Here is a 17,106-nt window from a genome sequence, read left to right as displayed (position 1 = left end):
TATCTTTTCCCGTTTCGAAGCCTGTCTCAAAAATGGCCGTCCCCAATGAGACAGCTGATGCCACTGGACGCAAATCCTCTCTGGGCAGCTTGGTAGTATATCTACAGGGAGCTATCGGCAAGCTCAAAGGCAACGATCTGCTAATGTCAGTCCACTCAACTCCCAGGGTTGTAGCTCGTGCAAAAAGCATGACCGTGGTCACTAACACTGCAATTCCCTATACAGCATCCCCCTAGACACGGTTAATGGGTTTCTAGCATCATTCGATCGTCTTGACGAAGCTGGTTTTCCAGATCTGATCGCCTTATTCGATGGAGAAAATAGAGGGAATTGCTCAAGACTCGATCTCGTGTCTTTCCATTGCGTTCTCCATATTCTCCTGCGAGCCCCTCCATGTCGGGCTCGAGACAGGGGTTTCTATCTTTTCCTGGTTTGCATCCTCCTGAAACATCTACTTGATATATATACTGAGTTATTATGTGGGTATCTAACCATTCTGTGAAAGAAATCTCTGAGATGTCTCACGGACAGTATCCAGAACTCTCAGCAGTATACTATGGTTGTCGCTTCTCGTCAGCGCAAATCACTCATGGGTCAAAAGGCCTTCAAGCACCTATTACACACATTTGTCAGTGGTGACGTCGACGCACCAAGACAATGGGTATGTTGCTGGCGTTTTCTCCACGCTACTGGCTCGCGGAATGCTAACTCGTGCGTGCGGGTAGACTGGTCAACTTATACTGGAGATGATCCGGAAATCAAAGGACAACGGGGGAATGTTAGCATTGGGCGGCGAAGAGAATATGTGAGGGCTTCATGTTTACACACCCAGTACCTACTCTGTGGGCTAACATTAACATGCCCTTAGGCGAAAACTTGGTGCGACCGTTCTGAGCGAACCGGACTACGTTTTGCGATTGCTGGCCAGTGTAATTATCCAGACTATCGTTGCTTCACATGTCGATCCCGGGATCTTTTGGCCTCCGAGCACGCCGCAGCCAGTCCTGGGCATGTTTTCCTCAGGAGACCCGATCGCCTCCCACTGGATAGAGAAATTCAATGTCTTTGTATCTAGTCAAGACACGCAGCAAAAGGCAGAGCCTCAAAGGTGCGCTTAATAATAATGAGATTGTCTATTATCCTTAGTCTATTACGACACTAATTACGACATTTAGGATGCATACCCTCCAAACTATCAATATTGGAGCATTAGATATCGGCCACAGTAACTGCTTAATCGGAGTATTGGTATCTAGTCTCCTCAGGGTTATGATAACTGAAGACAACCGTTTTCAGTTTATGGAAATTCGTGTAGGCCACATTGACAAGCTTGTACTGCACGAGAGAACGGCAACGCTAGATGTGTACCTCTGCGGCAATGGTTTTTATATGACGAATGGTCTGATGGAAAAGGCAGACAAGGTTTCCATGGTATTTGAAAATCAGAACCAAGGGATCGAGGTTCGGGACGCCCTTGAACAACAGTGTCGGCTCGCCGAAGGAGCCAATGGGGGATTCAGGGCTAGCAACGGGTTCTCCAACCCTGCGAGATCCCGCTCGCACGAAAAACAAGGCAGCTCACTTGAATCATTTTTGTGCAAGACGGGGGTTGTAAAGGATTTAACCACTCTACCCCTCGATTTTGGTAAATCTACACCCCAGAATCCGAGAAGAAAGGCATCCTTCGCCGCCATGGTGCTCTCCTTTGACGAGGAAGCTATAAATGGCTCCAGTGCCCATCTCGATTTGAGCGTGTCCTGCAACGTGAACGAAGGAGATCAGGATAAATCACATCCAGGAGGTGAGCAGTGGATAATTAATAATAAGGATTGTTCTGGCACCGTAGGGAGCGAATATTGTGACTCGTACCCGCCTAGGGTTAGCGAGACACCAGAGCCTGGAAATCCGCCTGAAAGTCGTTCGCCCAGACACGAACGAATCCCAAGTCCCCGAATAGCCCCCAACGCTGTAATTCCGTCCAAAACGCAGGATAATATATCCTGCAATGGCGAGGGTGTTGTTGAGCCGCATATTAGTCAGGGGCAGGGTGACTGCCAAATTGGGCTGCCAAGCCTCGCCCGACAAGCACTTCAACTTCAACCTCAACCTCACGACTCTAGTTCATTTGCAAATGTTCTAGGACAGGAGGATCAAGTTGTGGGAAACAGTCTGGATTCGGGTGGTTTGGACGTTCAAGAGGCGCCTCTCGCTGCTAACAACCCTGCCACTGACTCTGAACAATTAGCTGACATCCTGGTCGAGGACTCCCCGCCAAATGATACAAACCCTGGCTCATTCAATAATAATCCGACGAATATGGGCCAGCAAATCAATGTTACGGTCAAACACCCATCTGAAAAGCAGAATGGAGATAAGGTTCCCGATCAGACTGCCAGCAGCTCGAAACTCAAACGACCCCATAACCGGATCAGCGAATCCAGAGCTAACCAACTAACCATTGACTGGGACCAGGACCTTCGTGTAGAGAATGATGTTGTAGGCCGACCAGCAAGCTCTTCTAAGAAACAGAAAAGAACGTCACCCCAACTCAAGGGTCCCACGAAAACCTCCAAACCAAAAAGCATCTCACGATCATCGAAAAAGCATAAGAAGCCGGAACAAACCCTTGTCTTGACCCCGCATATTGCTCCAACGTCAGCTAAAAGCAAGACAAAGAAAACGGGTCGTCAAGTTACAAAAACATTGACATCTGCTCGTCAGCGCCGAGCTGCGGCTGAAAAAGCAAACCAGAAGCTTGCGTTGGCCAACGAATTTGAAAATGCAGCATACGACGTTGATGATCCTATCGAATCAAGTCCGCCAGAGGAGTCTATATTGGCTGCCAACCAGGGCAATTGGACAGGGGGCACAGTTGTAATCTCCCCTGTTGTAATCTCTGAAGATGCCCAGGTGCAGGAGGTACGCTCCATCGAGGGTGTCGTCAACCCTAGCACAAGTCGTCCAGCCCCAGAATTCTCTAATCTAGTCACATCTCCTGAAGTTCTTGGGCCTAACCAGGCCACAGCAAATGAGGAGAATAGACGACCTGTCTACCTCCCTGGAGAGGAAGATGCCGATCAAAATCTGGATTTGCAGGGAAGAAATATAGCTGCAAGTGGATCTAGTCCCTCTGCTGGGTCAGTCGAAGTGCGCAATTCCGAAGCCCCTTCCAATATGGACAACGCGCTCCAGAAAACGGCTGTTGAATGCAGGGAGAACAGCTGGGGAAAGAGGCTTTCCGATGCCTTGGCCAAAGCAGGCATTCTATCATCAAACTCTTTGATAGCAGTTAATAATGTTAACGGCACGGATTGTCAAGCGCGAAAGGACGTATCTGAAATTTCCAAAAACGTTTCCCAGTTCATCGCACGGCAGGCGGTTGTTAGTCAACGACCTTCCCTGGATGAGCATGACAAGCTAGACCACTCAAAGATCCAGCTTGTGGAAAATGCCGGAGCGCCTGTGAAAGTCGCCAGGCCAAACGATGGAGCTTACCAGAGTGTACCAGAAGGAGATCAGCATAAAACACAGTCCACAGAGACAAAAATACAGGGTCAACCGACAGCTACCACTGAAATCCGCAGTATTTTAATGTCCGAGAGTAACGGTCCAAACAATGTTGAAGGAAACAAGAGTGACGCTCTCCCAGAGACAGCAATAGCCCTTAGAAAAGTACAGATTGTCGGTTTCGACTCAAACGGGCCCAAAAACCAGTGCACCATATCTAGTGGCACATCCGGCCGAAATTTGACGAAAGCTGATACCAGTACACATGAGAATCATAATAATGAAGACGCCCGTCCTACCAAGGATGGTTTAGAAAATTGTTCAGACGATAGAATTGACGAAATCGACGAGATGGATGAGGTGTCCCTGATTCCAACGTCCGAATGTCGTAGGTTGGATATTGGTAGTCAAAACGGCGGCTCCCACATCCATTCTAGCTCAGTTTGCGAAGTTACTGAAGTTGAGTTTCGATCGCAACGCCGGGCTGTGCAGCCTATCCCAAGCCAGAGCCAAAGGGTTGATGAGAATGGCAGCCCTCAGCCTATCCGCAGAAAGTTCCGTGCAAAGGGACCCACAAGTAATATATCACCTGACGCCGAACTTCCAATTGATAGTACTTCAGCGACATCGCACCCATCAGAGCTTTCGGTTTCTTTGTCAGGAGAGGATGTTGCCGTTAACAATCGTATATCGACAAGTTCCGAATCTGAAAGCACCCACGTAGATCTCAAACACCAGGGCCTTGCAACGAACGACGAGAGTCATGATAGTTCCAATTCCGAAAACCCGCCCCAGCGCAGGGACGCACCTTTAAAGCAACAGGGTGAGAATACAAGAAGTTTTGCAGCTCGCAATCGATCCAATCTAATGGACAATTCATTTTGGAGACGGAGCGCTCCGAGCGCATTCGCTGGACGTCTCAGAGGACAGCGAAAGGAAAAACAAAACAAGCAATCGCAGAGGAACAAAAAAGGACATAAACACGTGCGGACGATGAAAAAAACCTCCCGGAAGTCGAATATCATGCCATTTATAGAATCTAGTAGTGAACTCGATCATGATATCAATAGCTCCGAGGCTGAGGTATACGACGGGGAGAGTAGATACTGGGACACATCTGAGGTTTCTTCTGGCTCAAGTTCAAACCTCTCGTATACCCTGGTGGAAGAGTATAGAGATGTGGAATCTGAGTGGCAGAATGCGTTGCGAGCGACCCAAAAGACCAGCCTAGACATACTGCTAGATACTAGTAGCGTAAGTACAAGTTAATATTGGAAACACTCTACCCTCTTAATCTCTGCTAACCCTCCTACCTCTGAAAGCGGCTCATTCGACACCTGTTAGATGAGGAGCAAGCCATCACCAAGGTCGTCGACACCTACAGACAAGGCGGGAGTCGATTAGTAGAGCAACTGAAACAGCGATACGATGAGGAGCTTGAGGAGTGCGAAAACCGGCTGCTACCCATCAAGGAAGAGCTGATTGAGCGTTGCGAGATGATAATGGCTCGTCTCATCAGTGATAGACAGAGCTTCTTAAAGCAACCGGCCATGAAGGATCTTTCTGCAGCGGTCCATAAGCGAAAGAAGTTGCTAGGGCGAATTGATGTTGTGATGAAAGAATACGGGGCGGATGATTAGCGTACCCCGATTAGAGCTTCTTCTCGATGGAGTTAGTGACCAGGTTACCGCTCTCATTATTATTAAAGATGCGTGGTTTGGTTGCTTCCGTGCCTAACTGCTCTGGACAAAATGGGCAGCGGACGAACACAAAGTTTCAATACCGAGGGGAAATGGGAGTTTTCTGTTTGTCGGCTGTATAATTTACTCAATCCATGGATTTATATTATTATCTTACGGAAAAAGCGAAGGCAACATAATGGGGATTAAATGTAACAATGTGACAATATTGCTGGTTGCGTCTGCCAACGGAGAAATATGTTTATATTCATTTATCTTTATAACGTGCATCACATGTTAGAACTTTGTGACTGCAAACTCAAATTTCCAAAATAAAATTTAAAAGCCAAAAAAAAATAAAAGGCGCCGGTGCCGGAGAGAAATTCGATCACCGCCAGTTCAGTTCATACAGAAGTATTTAATAGAGAAACAACACAATAATAAAACTAATAACTCTCTTCTAGACAACACTTCCTCCTTTTCACTTTTACCTTGCCATGATTGCCAGTTGCAATTGACCTATCTCCTCACCATTGATTGTTTAACTGTTGAACTGTCAAACTGCCCCGCCATGGCTACCCAGGTGAGAACGATGACTCAACGCAGCGCCCAGGACGCAATTATCCCAACTAACCGGACATAGTGGTATATCGAGAATAAAGATGTCGGGAACACAGAGCATGCGGAAGACTGGCGGAGTATGTCAATATTCATAACTACTCTTGATTACTGCTTGGTTCAATATCTCGAAGCACCAGCTCTCCCCCGCCATTCCATATGACAGAGCTCAGCTAACGAACAACACACACATACAGTTCGGGGCTACAATCCTCTTACCCCGCCAAACCTCCTACAGCATGAGATCTCTCAGACTCCTGCCTCCAAGCAGACGGTCATAAACTCGCGCAAAGAAGCCGCCGCCGTCGTCAATGGCAAAGACCCGCTCAACCGCCTCCTCGTCATCATCGGGCCCTGCTCCATCCATGACCCAGAGGCAGCCATGGACTACTGCAACCGCCTACTCCAACAAAAGGAGAAACACAAAGACGAGCTCCTCATCGTCATGCGCTCCTATCTCGAGAAGCCCCGCACAACCGTCGGCTGGAAGGGCCTCATCAACGACCCGGACATCGACAACTCGTTCAAGATCAACAAGGGACTGCGCGTCTCGCGCCAGCTCTTTGTTGACCTGACAGACAAGGGCATGCCTATCGCTAGCGAGATGCTCGACACCATCTCCCCCCAGTTCCTCGCTGACCTCCTCTCCGTCGGCGCCATCGGCGCCCGCACCACAGAGTCCCAGCTGCACCGTGAGTTAGCAAGCGGCCTCTCCTTCCCCGTCGGCTTCAAGAATGGCACCGACGGCTCTCTGGACGTGGCCGTCGACGCCATCGGTTCCGTCAAGCACCCGCACCATTTCCTCTCCGTGACGAAACCGGGCGTCGTGGCGATTGTGGGCACGGATGGCAATGACGACTGCTTTGCGATCCTGCGCGGTGGGAAGAAGGGAACCAACTACGATGCAGCAAGCATCGCGGAGGCCAAGGCGAAGTTGGCGGATAAGGGCTTGAATGCCCGCTTGATGGTTGATTGCAGCCATGGCAACTCGCTGAAGGATCACCGCAACCAGCCCAAGGTGGCGGCTGTGCTGGCGGAGCAGATTGCGGGCGGTGAAGAGGCGATCATGGGGGTGATGATTGAGAGTAATATTAACGAAGGTGGGTTCTATATATATTTGTTCCTTTTCTTTCTTTTACCCTTTTTTTTTTTTTCTGGTTCTTTGGCAGCTTATGATCTGAACGAACCCTTTTCTAATTTCTGTGGGTTTTAATCCGCAATAGGAAACCAAAAAGTCAGCCCCCAGGGCAAACCAGGTCTGAAATACGGAGTCAGCATCACGGATGCCTGCATTGGCTGGGAAGATACGGAGAGCGTATTACAAACCCTCGCGGATGCGGTGCGGCAACGGCGGGAACGCGGACAAGCCGCATGAGCATAATAATAGAAAACTACTCAAAACGTCTATGAAAAGGTCGTTTATTCCCTTGGCTACTTTCGTCCATTTTGAAAACGCCTTTATATATTCCCTTGAGTTAATTTGTTGTGATTTTCGCTGTCTTTTTCAGGGGGTTTGGTCAAATGGCTTAAGGAAAATAAGATAAAATATAAATTGGGGATATGCCCGGTTGAAACGGTGGGAAGACAAAAAATATTTTGAATTTCTCGTACCTTATTTTACCTCTGTTACTTGCATGATCCGTTTCTCTCTGAAGGTCCCGGCGACTTTTGAGTACAACTGGAACATAATGATAACACAAACTACTCCGTACTACTTACGACAATCAACACAAATCTTGTCTCCTATCTCGCTTCACTGAAGTTGGACAAGTAGGCCGATGTTTGGAATTTGAAAGTGTAACACTTTTGTGTGTAGGAGATGAAAACTGATCCATGCGTAGAGAATAGAGAATGGAAGTGCAATCGAAGTTGGAATTAGGAAAATGTAGGAAAATGGCGAGCGGCTTAAGAGTGGTATCATCATGGATGCAGAGAAAAATAAAAATAGAAGTACGTTTGAAAGCAAAACAAAGAAGAACCAATGGAGAAAACAGGAGCAGGGATATCTAGAAAAAGGAAACCCAACAATGCCCAGTCAGCTCTGGAAGTCTCCCAAACCCGAAATATTAATAATAGGAATACAGAAAACCACATATGTAGAAAAATGTATATACAAAGAAGCGATTATCTAGGGGAAGGCTGGGAGGCGCACCCTGTGCCAATCGCAATCACCACCAGTCCAATCAATAAACAAAAAAAAAAAAAAAAAAAAAAAGAAAAAGGATGATCTAATCCGATTCAGATTTATTCGATCCATCAGCATCACTTCCGTTTATCATAACCCAACCCATCACGATCCCAAGTCCAATTCTGTACATTTGTACCTGGGTGCGAATATATATAAAATTCCTGCCCCAAAATCTAGCAAGGTAGGTGTTGTCCCCTATTTCTCCAATTCCTATTCCCATTGAACCGGGCACCATTATTATCATTCCCATTGTGACTACCATCCGTAATTCCCATAAAGTCCCCACCCGCATCAAGAGCATTAGTAGCCCCAAGCGTGGGCGCACGTCCCGGAATCCAAGGCTCGTCAAGTGGCACGATCAAATTCGGATTGACATACTTCTTCAGCTTGGACGCAAGGTCCCGACCGCGGAAGCGGAGGTGGACAGCATCGCGATCCCACTGGGAAGGCGGGGACATTGTAGAAGTAGGCGTAGGCGTTTCGTCCTGATCGACTGCGGCGCGGGAGCGGTCGATGGAGCGTAACGCGATGAATTTCATGAGCGGGTCGTAGGTGCGGGAGAAGAAGTAGAAGAACCAGACGGTTCCGGCGAGCAGGGGGACGACAAGGATGGAGCGGGTGACGGCAGTACGGAGAGCGAGGGTACCGATGATGGCGAGCTGGAAGACGATAAAACCTAGAATGACGCGGGAGCAGATCATGGGCCATGCGCGGCCGGTGCTGTGTTGCTGATGGTCCATGGCGTAGAGAAGCTGGTATTTGTAGATGAAGCGGCCGATGGAGAAGTAGATGAGGCCAAAGAGGCAGACGATATATGAGCTAGGAAAGACGCTGTAGACGACGGTGATTATGAATATGAGGATTGTTTGTGGCAGGGCGAGGCCGTAGCTGAATGTTGGAGGTTTGCCCAGGTCAGCGTAGTCGCGGGGAGTGTACGCGCTGAGGCGTTGGAAGGGGTAGAGGAACACGCTGCCAAATTCGAGGAGGCGGAAGGGGAAGAGGCCCAGGCCCTGGAGGACGATTAAGTTGGTGTAGAACGGGGCAAGGGTTTCGAGGGAACGAGCGAGGGCCAAGGCAATAGTCGTTGTGTCTCTAAAGACGTCGCGGAGGTTTTCAAAGAGGCGGTAGAAATTGGAGGCTGTTGCGAAGACGGTGAAGACGAGGAAGAGATTGAAGAAGGTGAAGAAGAAATTCTTTGAGATAAGAGACAATTCGACGTCGCCTTGAGATGTCATGCCTTGAAGGTTGCCCAGCCCTGAATAATTGCTATTAGCGGGAGTTCTGCGGATATCAAAAGAGTAGGTGTAGCAGAACTTACAATTATAAAGAAACGGAACGGCAACTGTCAATAGAGAGAGAATAAGAGTAGGTAGACCAGTTTGTACCAACGATTTGGCTATGGCATGGCGAGAAAGAAAGTCCGCAAGAGTCGGAAGGACTTTCTCAATGGTTTCCAGGTTGAGCAGGTAAGCGAGGGGAATGAGGAGAACAGACCAGAACACGGTGAGAACCCCTATGAGCAACGTGATGGACCATCCCCGGAGCATCCGACTGCCCCGCGACAAATAGGTGTTCTGCCAAACCACGTCTGCAGGAGCGGGTGCTAGGTTCGCCACGAGCTGCATGGGCCAAGGGTCGAGAATAGCCTGAACAGCCATCTGGCAGGCAGCGATGGACTCCATAGTGACGAAGGCGAGCGGTGTTGGTTCACACTCCTTGCTGCGAATCTCCTCAATTTTCTCATCTAGTCGCCGCAGCTTTTCCTCGTAGAAGTCAATTGCGTCGATTTTTTTGTACCGCATGTTTAGCGGGCCGTACCAAATGCGTATCGTGGGTCGCTTGAGGGAATAGCTCGAGACATGCGCTCGTGCAGAGTCTTCGGTCGAAAGTAGGCGGGAACGCTCGTTCTCCTCTCTCGACTCGAAACTTGCTTCCACCGGGTCCGTTCGAACAAGCGGTAATGCGTTTGCTCTGCTGTCAGGCCTCTTCCATTGATAGCCAACATGTTTAGTCCATGCCTCCTCTAATTTTTGGAGAATATTTTTCCTCGCCTCCATCAGGCCATCCAGTTCTCTCCAGTCCTGGCATAGCATGACCTGATCCACCTTTCCAATCTGAAGTTGTTCGATGAAGTCCCTTATCTTTTCCTCGGAGCGTAACTCGGGCGGTATCCCCGACAAACGAATTGTCCTATCCGTCATAGTTGTTTGAGCACCCAGATACTGCTGGCGGATCTGGATGATTTTGTTCGTCTGGTCGATAAGAAATTTTATGCCAATACTAGTAAAAACATAGGCGAAAACAACATGCATCCATAGGTATGTCGGGTCGGCTTTCGTTTTTTGTGAATCATCCTTATGATCCTCTGGTATGTCCCAGGGATAGCCATATTTATTCGTATAGATATAGTGGATCGGGAGAATAACCGCAAGCGTGAAAAAGAACACAACTGTCAGGAACTTAAGGGCGTACGAGTAAAATGATAAAAACTGCGCGGAAAACACATATAATTAGCATCGTTTTTGTATTTCCAAAATATAGTACCCCGCGTAAAGAAATAAAACCAACCACAAACGCATCCAGCCCGGCAGATGCTAGCACCTCATCGTCAGAAATCTTATGCACGATTGGGATCCAGCCAAACAACGTATCTGGCAGCTCAGGCAATCTCGACGCAGCCGTTCTCAGCCTTCTTCGAGCAGCGTAGAGCGATCTCCACTTCGTTCGAAGTATCTACGCCAAGATTAAAATCAGTAAACACTAAAAGGAGGAGGGCAGAAGGAACGGAAACCTCAAAACGTACACAAAAGCCCATAAACGCTAGAAACCCAACGGTAGAGCTGACGATAACCTGTGTTAGCAGGTCGCGCTGACCCTTCGTCTGATCCTGGTATTTATGCTCGCCATCTCCGCCACCATCGCCGGTATCGTTTTTACCCGTCGCAACGGCTAAGATCGAAGAGGCTGTGGCAGACGCGGTGGCGGATAGTAGCGAGGATAACATCGGAGTAAGTGGGTGGAGAGATCTCGTCGCCGTCGTCGGGGATAGAGACGTGATACGACCTGCGGCTTTCCGTTCTTAACCCCGCGTCCTTATTCGTGTGCGGGCTTTCCGATCGCGAGATTAAGCAGTAAAGCTCTTTTTGAATATACTGCTTGCTTATTTCTCCCCTTCGCTACTTTATCGTCGTGCGGATAGAAGTGAATTATACCAAAAAGAGCAAATAAAGGGACAAGTTAACCGCGGCCGTTCACATCATCGGAAATAGAGGGATTATCGACGCGACCCATCCAGCTGCCTGGCTGTTATTATCGTGGGCGCGGTGAAGAGGTTGTCGATCTTGAGAATGGTTAGCTTTTGGATCGTTGGAAGTTGGAAGTTGCGCTTCGGGATGATTAGCATCTTACCAGATTCGGTTAGCTTACGTTGCCTAATAATATCATTAATATGACGTCATTGTCTATTCTTTAGCATGTTGAGCAGAACTACACAGTAGTTAGATGGAGTACTAAAAAAGGATAGCTAACCATATACGATTCAATTATTCAACTATCACTATATGTGTTATGATACACATAACCCTCATTGCTAGCCTCACAATTCTAAATCCAAACTCCCATCTTTTATATTTCTACTGTATTTATCAAACAATGAAAATTGAGATCCGAGGGCACCCGTCATCTGTCAATTCCCGAGGCATCAATTTCTACCATTCCTCATCCTTCGTCGTCAAATCCCGTTCCTTTCTGATACTGTGTTGCATCATAATAAAGATCCAATAAGCACGCCGAAGACCACGCTTGGGTCGGACACTAGAAAACCCGGAAAATCAGCACCACAAAGCCTACCCACATACTACCATCCAACATCGAACGAAAATCTGGCACAAATGAGGGAAAAGAAATATATATCTCACCGAATCCGCACAAAACCCCCCACCCCCATGCGTCAGCTCAGTCAACCCCTTCCATCCACTCTCAACAATCATTCTCTTACACCCTTCCAACCTACTCGACACAAGCTGAAACGTCTCTTCCATCTCCCTACCCTTCCCCTTCTCCCCACCCTCTCCATCGCTAGACCTCTGGCCCAAGATCTTAAACCTCAATAGCGCCCTTAAGAAATAACCCAGTGGCCACACCCACTCGGGCCCCTGGTGATAATTCCTCCCCTTCGCCGTGGCAAAATCCGTCGAATCCTCCGCATTGTTATAATACGGGCGATAATTCAGATCAGCGGGGTCGAGCGTAGCCATCCCAACTTTACCCCGGAGGACAGTGTCCGCAGTGGTGAGTGCGTGTATGGCATTCTCCAGTGGGAAAAGACTTGGAGCGACGACCATGGCGACGGTAAAGTTGGGACGGAGTTGGTAGTCCTGGTAGGGGCTGGAGGATTTGTAGAGGTCCTTGTAGATGCCACGACGGTGGACAATGGATGGGTCGATATCGTGCTCTGAATCGTCTGCTGGGTGGAGGGGAATGTAGTATGCACGGTTGAAATTTTCGTAGATACGGCCAGCCCAGTCTGAGAAGGTTATTGTCTCCGTCGTCGCAGTAGAGCTCGAGCTAATTTTAACGCCGTCATGCATATACCGCCCCTCACGGTGTAGCTTTTCCACCCACCGTAGTGCACTGTATAGAAGCCCCGTAATCTCAACCGCAGCACCATCCCTTGGTGTCCCCGGATACCCTTTGTTCTCAGCCCTCTCGCTCTCGCCCATCTTATCCATCCACGTCCCACAGTTCCACCGATTGCCACCAAAAATAAATCCCGTATTCCAGTCGACATGAATATCAATCTGGAACCCTTCAGGTCTCATCTGCCTATCCAACTCCGGGCCGGCATTATACTCCCGAAACGACATACCGGATGCATGTCGCTGGAATACCTCCTGGATAATCTCCGCAATGGTCGAGAACTGGCTATGAGCCCTTTCATCATCAAAGGGGAACCAAGTATCATCATACGGCAAGAAACGACGGGACACTTTCTCATCCAGCAACGAAATACCATCGGGAACGATGGTGGTATAGTCCTGGATAGCCTGGAGGAAGAACCAGACAGAGTCACGCGAGTTATAGCGGGATAATTTACCGCTCCCGAGTAGATTGGGGATCATGCCATGCTTAAGCACGCTCGCGAAGGCGAGGATGTGTTCTTTCGCGACGTCGAATCGGCCGGTGACAAGCAGGAGACCACGAAGGGAGATGAAAACGTCACGCCCCCAGCACCGCGCCCAATCGGTAGCGAAATGTGGTAAACCGGCGGCGAGAGAAGGAACCTGTTTGGTGGGAAACAGGGAGGCTGATTTCACATAGCCGACCATCTGGGTGGAAACCATTGCGAGCGAGTGGATGAATTCCGTGCCATGCCTGACGTTGCTAAATAAATGGATGCCACGTCTCCATGAGGCGTAATAGGCCGTTTGGACAATCATAGCAAAATATCTCGGTAGGAGGAAATTTGGAACACCACGAATCGCATCGAAGCGTTCTTGTAGCCATGTTGCGGGAGCCCGAAGACGGTCATACCCATATGCCGTCACTGCGTTATTCATGCGTCCAACTATATAATCAAACGCCCACTGGCCGCTGCGAATATGATCGCATAGCGGGTGGCCGAGGTCATCCGATTTGACAATAGGTTCAAGCACGCTCCACCACCCCTGCAAACCAGCATAGTCAAGCGGAGAGAAGTTGGGGATGTTATAAACGCCATCTTTGCCGCTGCTGGAATCCCTTTCCTCCACATCACACCTGTAAAGGACAAAGTTAAGATCGATAAGGTCAAGATTACCAAATGCTTCGTCGGCACCAGAGGTGATAAAAGCACGTAGATTCTCCGACAGATCGGCACCAGGGATACACGTCTCGAACAAGGCAATCGAACCAGGGGGGAATTCCCTCGGAATCGTAATATCCGTCTCATTCCCTATCTCCTCAACCTGCACACCATCCAGGCTCAGAACCCGACTTGGTAGGCCTCTGAGATACATCTTATCAGAGAGAACACACTTTTTCGACTCATTTGAATCATCGACCTCCAACTTCCATGCACCAAGAAGCTTGGCCTTAGTTCCCACCAGCCGCACAGGGCCCAGAGTGACACCCGAATCCCCGCCTCCCGGAAACGCCGTATGGGCGATGAGGAAAACACCCTTTCGTGTATTCGGCTGCACGCGATGGACGGTAATATACTCTCCCTCATGATGAATATGGGTTTCGTCATATCCATCCACAGCCATCCTCGTATGTAGCTGATTCAACAACTTCTTCGCTCCACCAATACCCCCCTCCCCAACAACGGACAACATATCGCTTTGCCCTTCTTTCCCCTCTCCCTTCCCCTTCCTGTCCGAGGATCCGGAAGAATATACACGTGTCTCAGCCACCAAATCCAAATGATTCGGATAGATCTCATCATAGCCCATAACACTCCCAGACGCAGACGCACACATTGCGACTAGCGCGCCATTAGGCAACGTATCCCTTGCCTGCCGCTTCTCCGCAGGTACCTCATTGTCATGCGTGCAATCCATAAACAGTGCCGGGATAGACGCCTCACGGATATGTTTGACAATTTCATCTCTACTGCCACTTTCAGGAGAGTCTTCTCGCGGGCAATTATCCGTCGGCAGATCGATATCAAAGCTCCCAATAGGCCGCCCACCATGCCGATGGACAAGCCGGCTAAGCTCTGCCGTATTCCACGCCTGCATAGCCTCGCGAATCAGTGCGCCAACGCCCAGCCGCTTCGCAAAGAGATAGTCCGTCTCCTCTGAGCCAGTAAACAATTCCGCGAAGACCGTGAGATCCGGCCGAACGTGCCTAGCTTCATCCAGGAGGTATTCCGCCACAGCAAGAGGGGTCGAGTGGCAGTTGTCTATACGGAAGCCGGTGAAGTATTTCGCCATCAGTCGTGTATATCGGGCCATATAATCCCATAGAAACGGATTGTCATCTGGGCATGTGCCATAGCGAAGCTTGACACAGTCACCCCAGACAATGACCTCGCGTCGTAGATAGGCACGAGAGTCTGGACCCGCGTTGTCCCGCATGGCATTTGCGTTCCATACCCACCCGTTATTAACCAGCGCCAGCGAATTGGGAGAGTGTTTCTTCGTAACTTCATTGATTGGGAGGTGAGTGAAATATGTTTCAACGAGCGGATTCCCTTTGGTAATTGGCCCCAGCTTAGGCCCATTGTCATCGAGCCGTTGGTACTTGACACGATTAAACACTTGGTCAAAGATCTCCTGGACGTCCTTATCATACTCCAAAAATAGCGGGAGATTGACCTCGTCCAGAATTTCCTTGAGCGCTTCTCGAATGCGTGGAACATCCGACGAATCCTTGTCATACCGGCCATACAGAGCCCGGAGCAAGGCCGCACCCACCGTGGCATCGACAGTCCGGCCGTACCGACCCAGGATCCGATCTTTATTCATCAACCCTTTCTCCCGAATAAAAAGTGCCTTTTCCTTTAAGCTCCATTCCCTAATCTCCTTCAAAGAGCCAACAGTGCCTACCCCAAATCCACCCTTGGGGATGTGATCGTCGCCACTCAGATACAACTCAATCGTCTTCTCTACATCCCTCTTCACATCCACGGCATAAAACTCCCACAACCGTATCTTATCAATAACATTCGCTTTCATCCCATGTACAACTTCCACCACGTCCTTCTCCGTTTTAAACTCTACGGGTAACCCTAGCTCGCCTAGTTGCTCGGAATAGCGAGTCAATGCCGTATCAAGCTCCAACGCCGCCTCCAACCATGGCGCCGTGGCAACACTATAACCAGCCTCCGGATGCTCCAGCAGCCAGCTAGCATTATTAGCCGTGTGATTCCACACGACATCCGTCAATGCCAGCAGGTTATAGGTGCCTTCCATACGTTTGACCAACGCCGCTACATCAGCTTCGCCATTGGGGAAAAGGGCCGTGTCAAACGTTAGCGGGTCAAATATGCTGTACGGCGAATTCGACTCGCCACGTTCCATCAGCGGGGTGAAGTGGACCATGTTATAACCGCGCCGGGAGATGCTGGTTAGGTGGTTGTCCCAGTCTGCCGGATACTGACCCATGAACTTTGAGAGGACAGTGATTATTGAAAGGGATGTTAAGGGGAGGTTGACATTGTTAAGAGTTACGCGGGGCGAGATGGTTAGGTAGTGTGTTTTGGAGCGGACCTGGTCTTGATTCTTCTCCTGCGGGATTGAAGAGGGGCTGATTGAGAGCGACGGGGGAGGGCTGTAGGTTGAGTAAAAGGCGAAAGCTCCGGGAGCCGTAATGGGTATGTCGATTTTAGCTGCATCGGTTAAGGAAGGGGTCAATCTAATATTGTTGTTATTATCATTCTTCGAATCTACTGCCAAATTCCAGCCTCTCTGGTTGTATAGAGATGTAGTAGGCATAAATAGAAAAGAAATTGCCTACCTATACTCCGTAAATACATCTCTCTCAAACCGTTTCCCTTCCTTCGGGATATTAACCCATAGACTCCCTCGGTTGCAAATGGGGCTGCTCCCATCAGTGACGAAGCGGAGGATATATGGCGGGTCGGAGGGTGGAGGTAGCTCGATAAACTCCCGCAGGACATCTGGGGCGCCACTGTCCGTCAGGGGCAGAAGGTAAACGACTCGCCTTTGGGAAGACATGTTTGCAAGTCGCGTATAGGGTATCTAGGTTACTTGAGTCTGCTATTTTTATTGTTTATCTGTTTGCTCTATGTATCTTCCAGAGGGAATGCTGATAGGAGGGGTATCTGGAGTAGGAAAGAGAGCGATGACTGCCGCATGGTATAGGGAGATGGAAGTGGCATCCAGGGCGAGGGATTCTTTTTATATCTATTATAAAACTCCAGGCCAGGAATGACCTGCTGGACGATTGAGTTTGTCGCTGACATCATCATCTGTCAGGCGGCGGCTTCCACGTCGGCTGATCCCTAACAAATAGTTATACATGATCCATTCAGTTATTTGCAATTCAAATATACTATTTATGCCGTATACTATATACCCGCCACCACTTTCATGCCATTAACTATTGCTAGAAAACTAGATACCATAATTGAAATTTAAAGGAAAGAAAAACAACCTGTCCCTCACAAAA

The 17,106-nt window shown here is 49.1% G+C and overlaps 4 protein-coding genes across 4 annotated transcripts; 2 read left to right on the top strand and 2 right to left on the bottom strand.

Moving 5' to 3' along the window:
• Positions 1-702: 702 nt before the first annotated feature.
• Positions 703-5,147, top strand: BDBG_03417 (uncharacterized protein; the record flags this gene model as incomplete). The annotated part of the gene is made up of 4 exons (XM_031721242.1): positions 703-805; positions 869-1,108; positions 1,176-4,761; positions 4,830-5,147. The coding sequence occupies exons 1-4, from the start codon at positions 747-749 to the stop codon at positions 5,145-5,147; spliced, it is 4,203 nt and encodes a 1,400-aa protein (XP_031577727.1). The 5' UTR covers positions 703-746.
• A 43-nt stretch (positions 5,148-5,190) lies between these two features.
• On the top strand, positions 5,191-7,996 carry BDBG_03416 (phospho-2-dehydro-3-deoxyheptonate aldolase, phenylalanine-inhibited). Its single transcript, XM_002626206.2, has 4 exons — positions 5,191-5,769; positions 5,830-5,884; positions 6,002-6,904; positions 7,028-7,996. Exons 1-4 carry the CDS (start codon positions 5,758-5,760, stop codon positions 7,177-7,179), a joined length of 1,122 nt encoding a protein of 373 aa, XP_002626252.1. The 5' UTR covers positions 5,191-5,757; the 3' UTR covers positions 7,180-7,996.
• On the bottom strand, positions 7,207-11,371 carry BDBG_03415 (DUF221 domain-containing protein). The gene is made up of 4 exons (XM_031721241.1): positions 10,796-11,371; positions 10,561-10,725; positions 9,311-10,481; positions 7,207-9,247 (listed from the first exon to the last, which is right to left on the bottom strand). The coding sequence occupies exons 1-4, from the start codon at positions 10,994-10,996 to the stop codon at positions 8,166-8,168; spliced, it is 2,619 nt and encodes an 872-aa protein (XP_031577726.1). The 5' UTR covers positions 10,997-11,371; the 3' UTR covers positions 7,207-8,165.
• Positions 11,372-11,709: 338 nt separating this feature from the next.
• BDBG_03414 (alpha amylase) lies at positions 11,710-16,652 on the bottom strand (the record flags this gene model as incomplete). Its single annotated transcript, XM_031721240.1, has 3 exons — positions 11,710-11,805; positions 11,910-16,329; positions 16,432-16,652. 3 exons carry the CDS (start codon positions 16,650-16,652, stop codon positions 11,710-11,712), a joined length of 4,737 nt encoding a protein of 1,578 aa, XP_031577725.1.
• Positions 16,653-17,106: the final 454 nt, after the last annotated feature.

This window comes from Blastomyces gilchristii (assembly GCF_000003855.2).
Source record: "Blastomyces gilchristii SLH14081 genomic scaffold supercont1.5, whole genome shotgun sequence".
NCBI lineage: Eukaryota > Fungi > Ascomycota > Eurotiomycetes > Onygenales > Ajellomycetaceae > Blastomyces > Blastomyces gilchristii.
The sequence above is the reverse complement of the archived record's forward strand: the minus strand, read 5'-3'. Positions and strand labels throughout refer to the sequence as shown.

Excerpts from the sequence above, each read along its gene's own strand:
- BDBG_03416 (XM_002626206.2), top strand. Across the intron at positions 5,885-6,001 it reads GCATGCGGAAGACTGGCGGA|TTCGGGGCTACAATCCTCTT; the intron begins GTATGTCAATAT and ends ACACACATACAG. Across the intron at positions 6,905-7,027 it reads TGAGAGTAATATTAACGAAG|GAAACCAAAAAGTCAGCCCC; the intron begins GTGGGTTCTATA and ends AATCCGCAATAG.
- BDBG_03415 (XM_031721241.1), bottom strand. The coding sequence starts at position 10,996 with ATGTTATCCTCGCTACTATCCGCCACCGCGTCTGCCACAGCCTCTTCG. Across the intron at positions 10,726-10,795 it reads TAGCGTTTATGGGCTTTTGT|ATACTTCGAACGAAGTGGAG; the intron begins GTACGTTTTGAG and ends ATCTTGGCGTAG. Across the intron at positions 9,248-9,310 it reads CGTTCCGTTTCTTTATAATT|GGCTGGGCAACCTTCAAGGC; the intron begins GTAAGTTCTGCT and ends GCAATTATTCAG.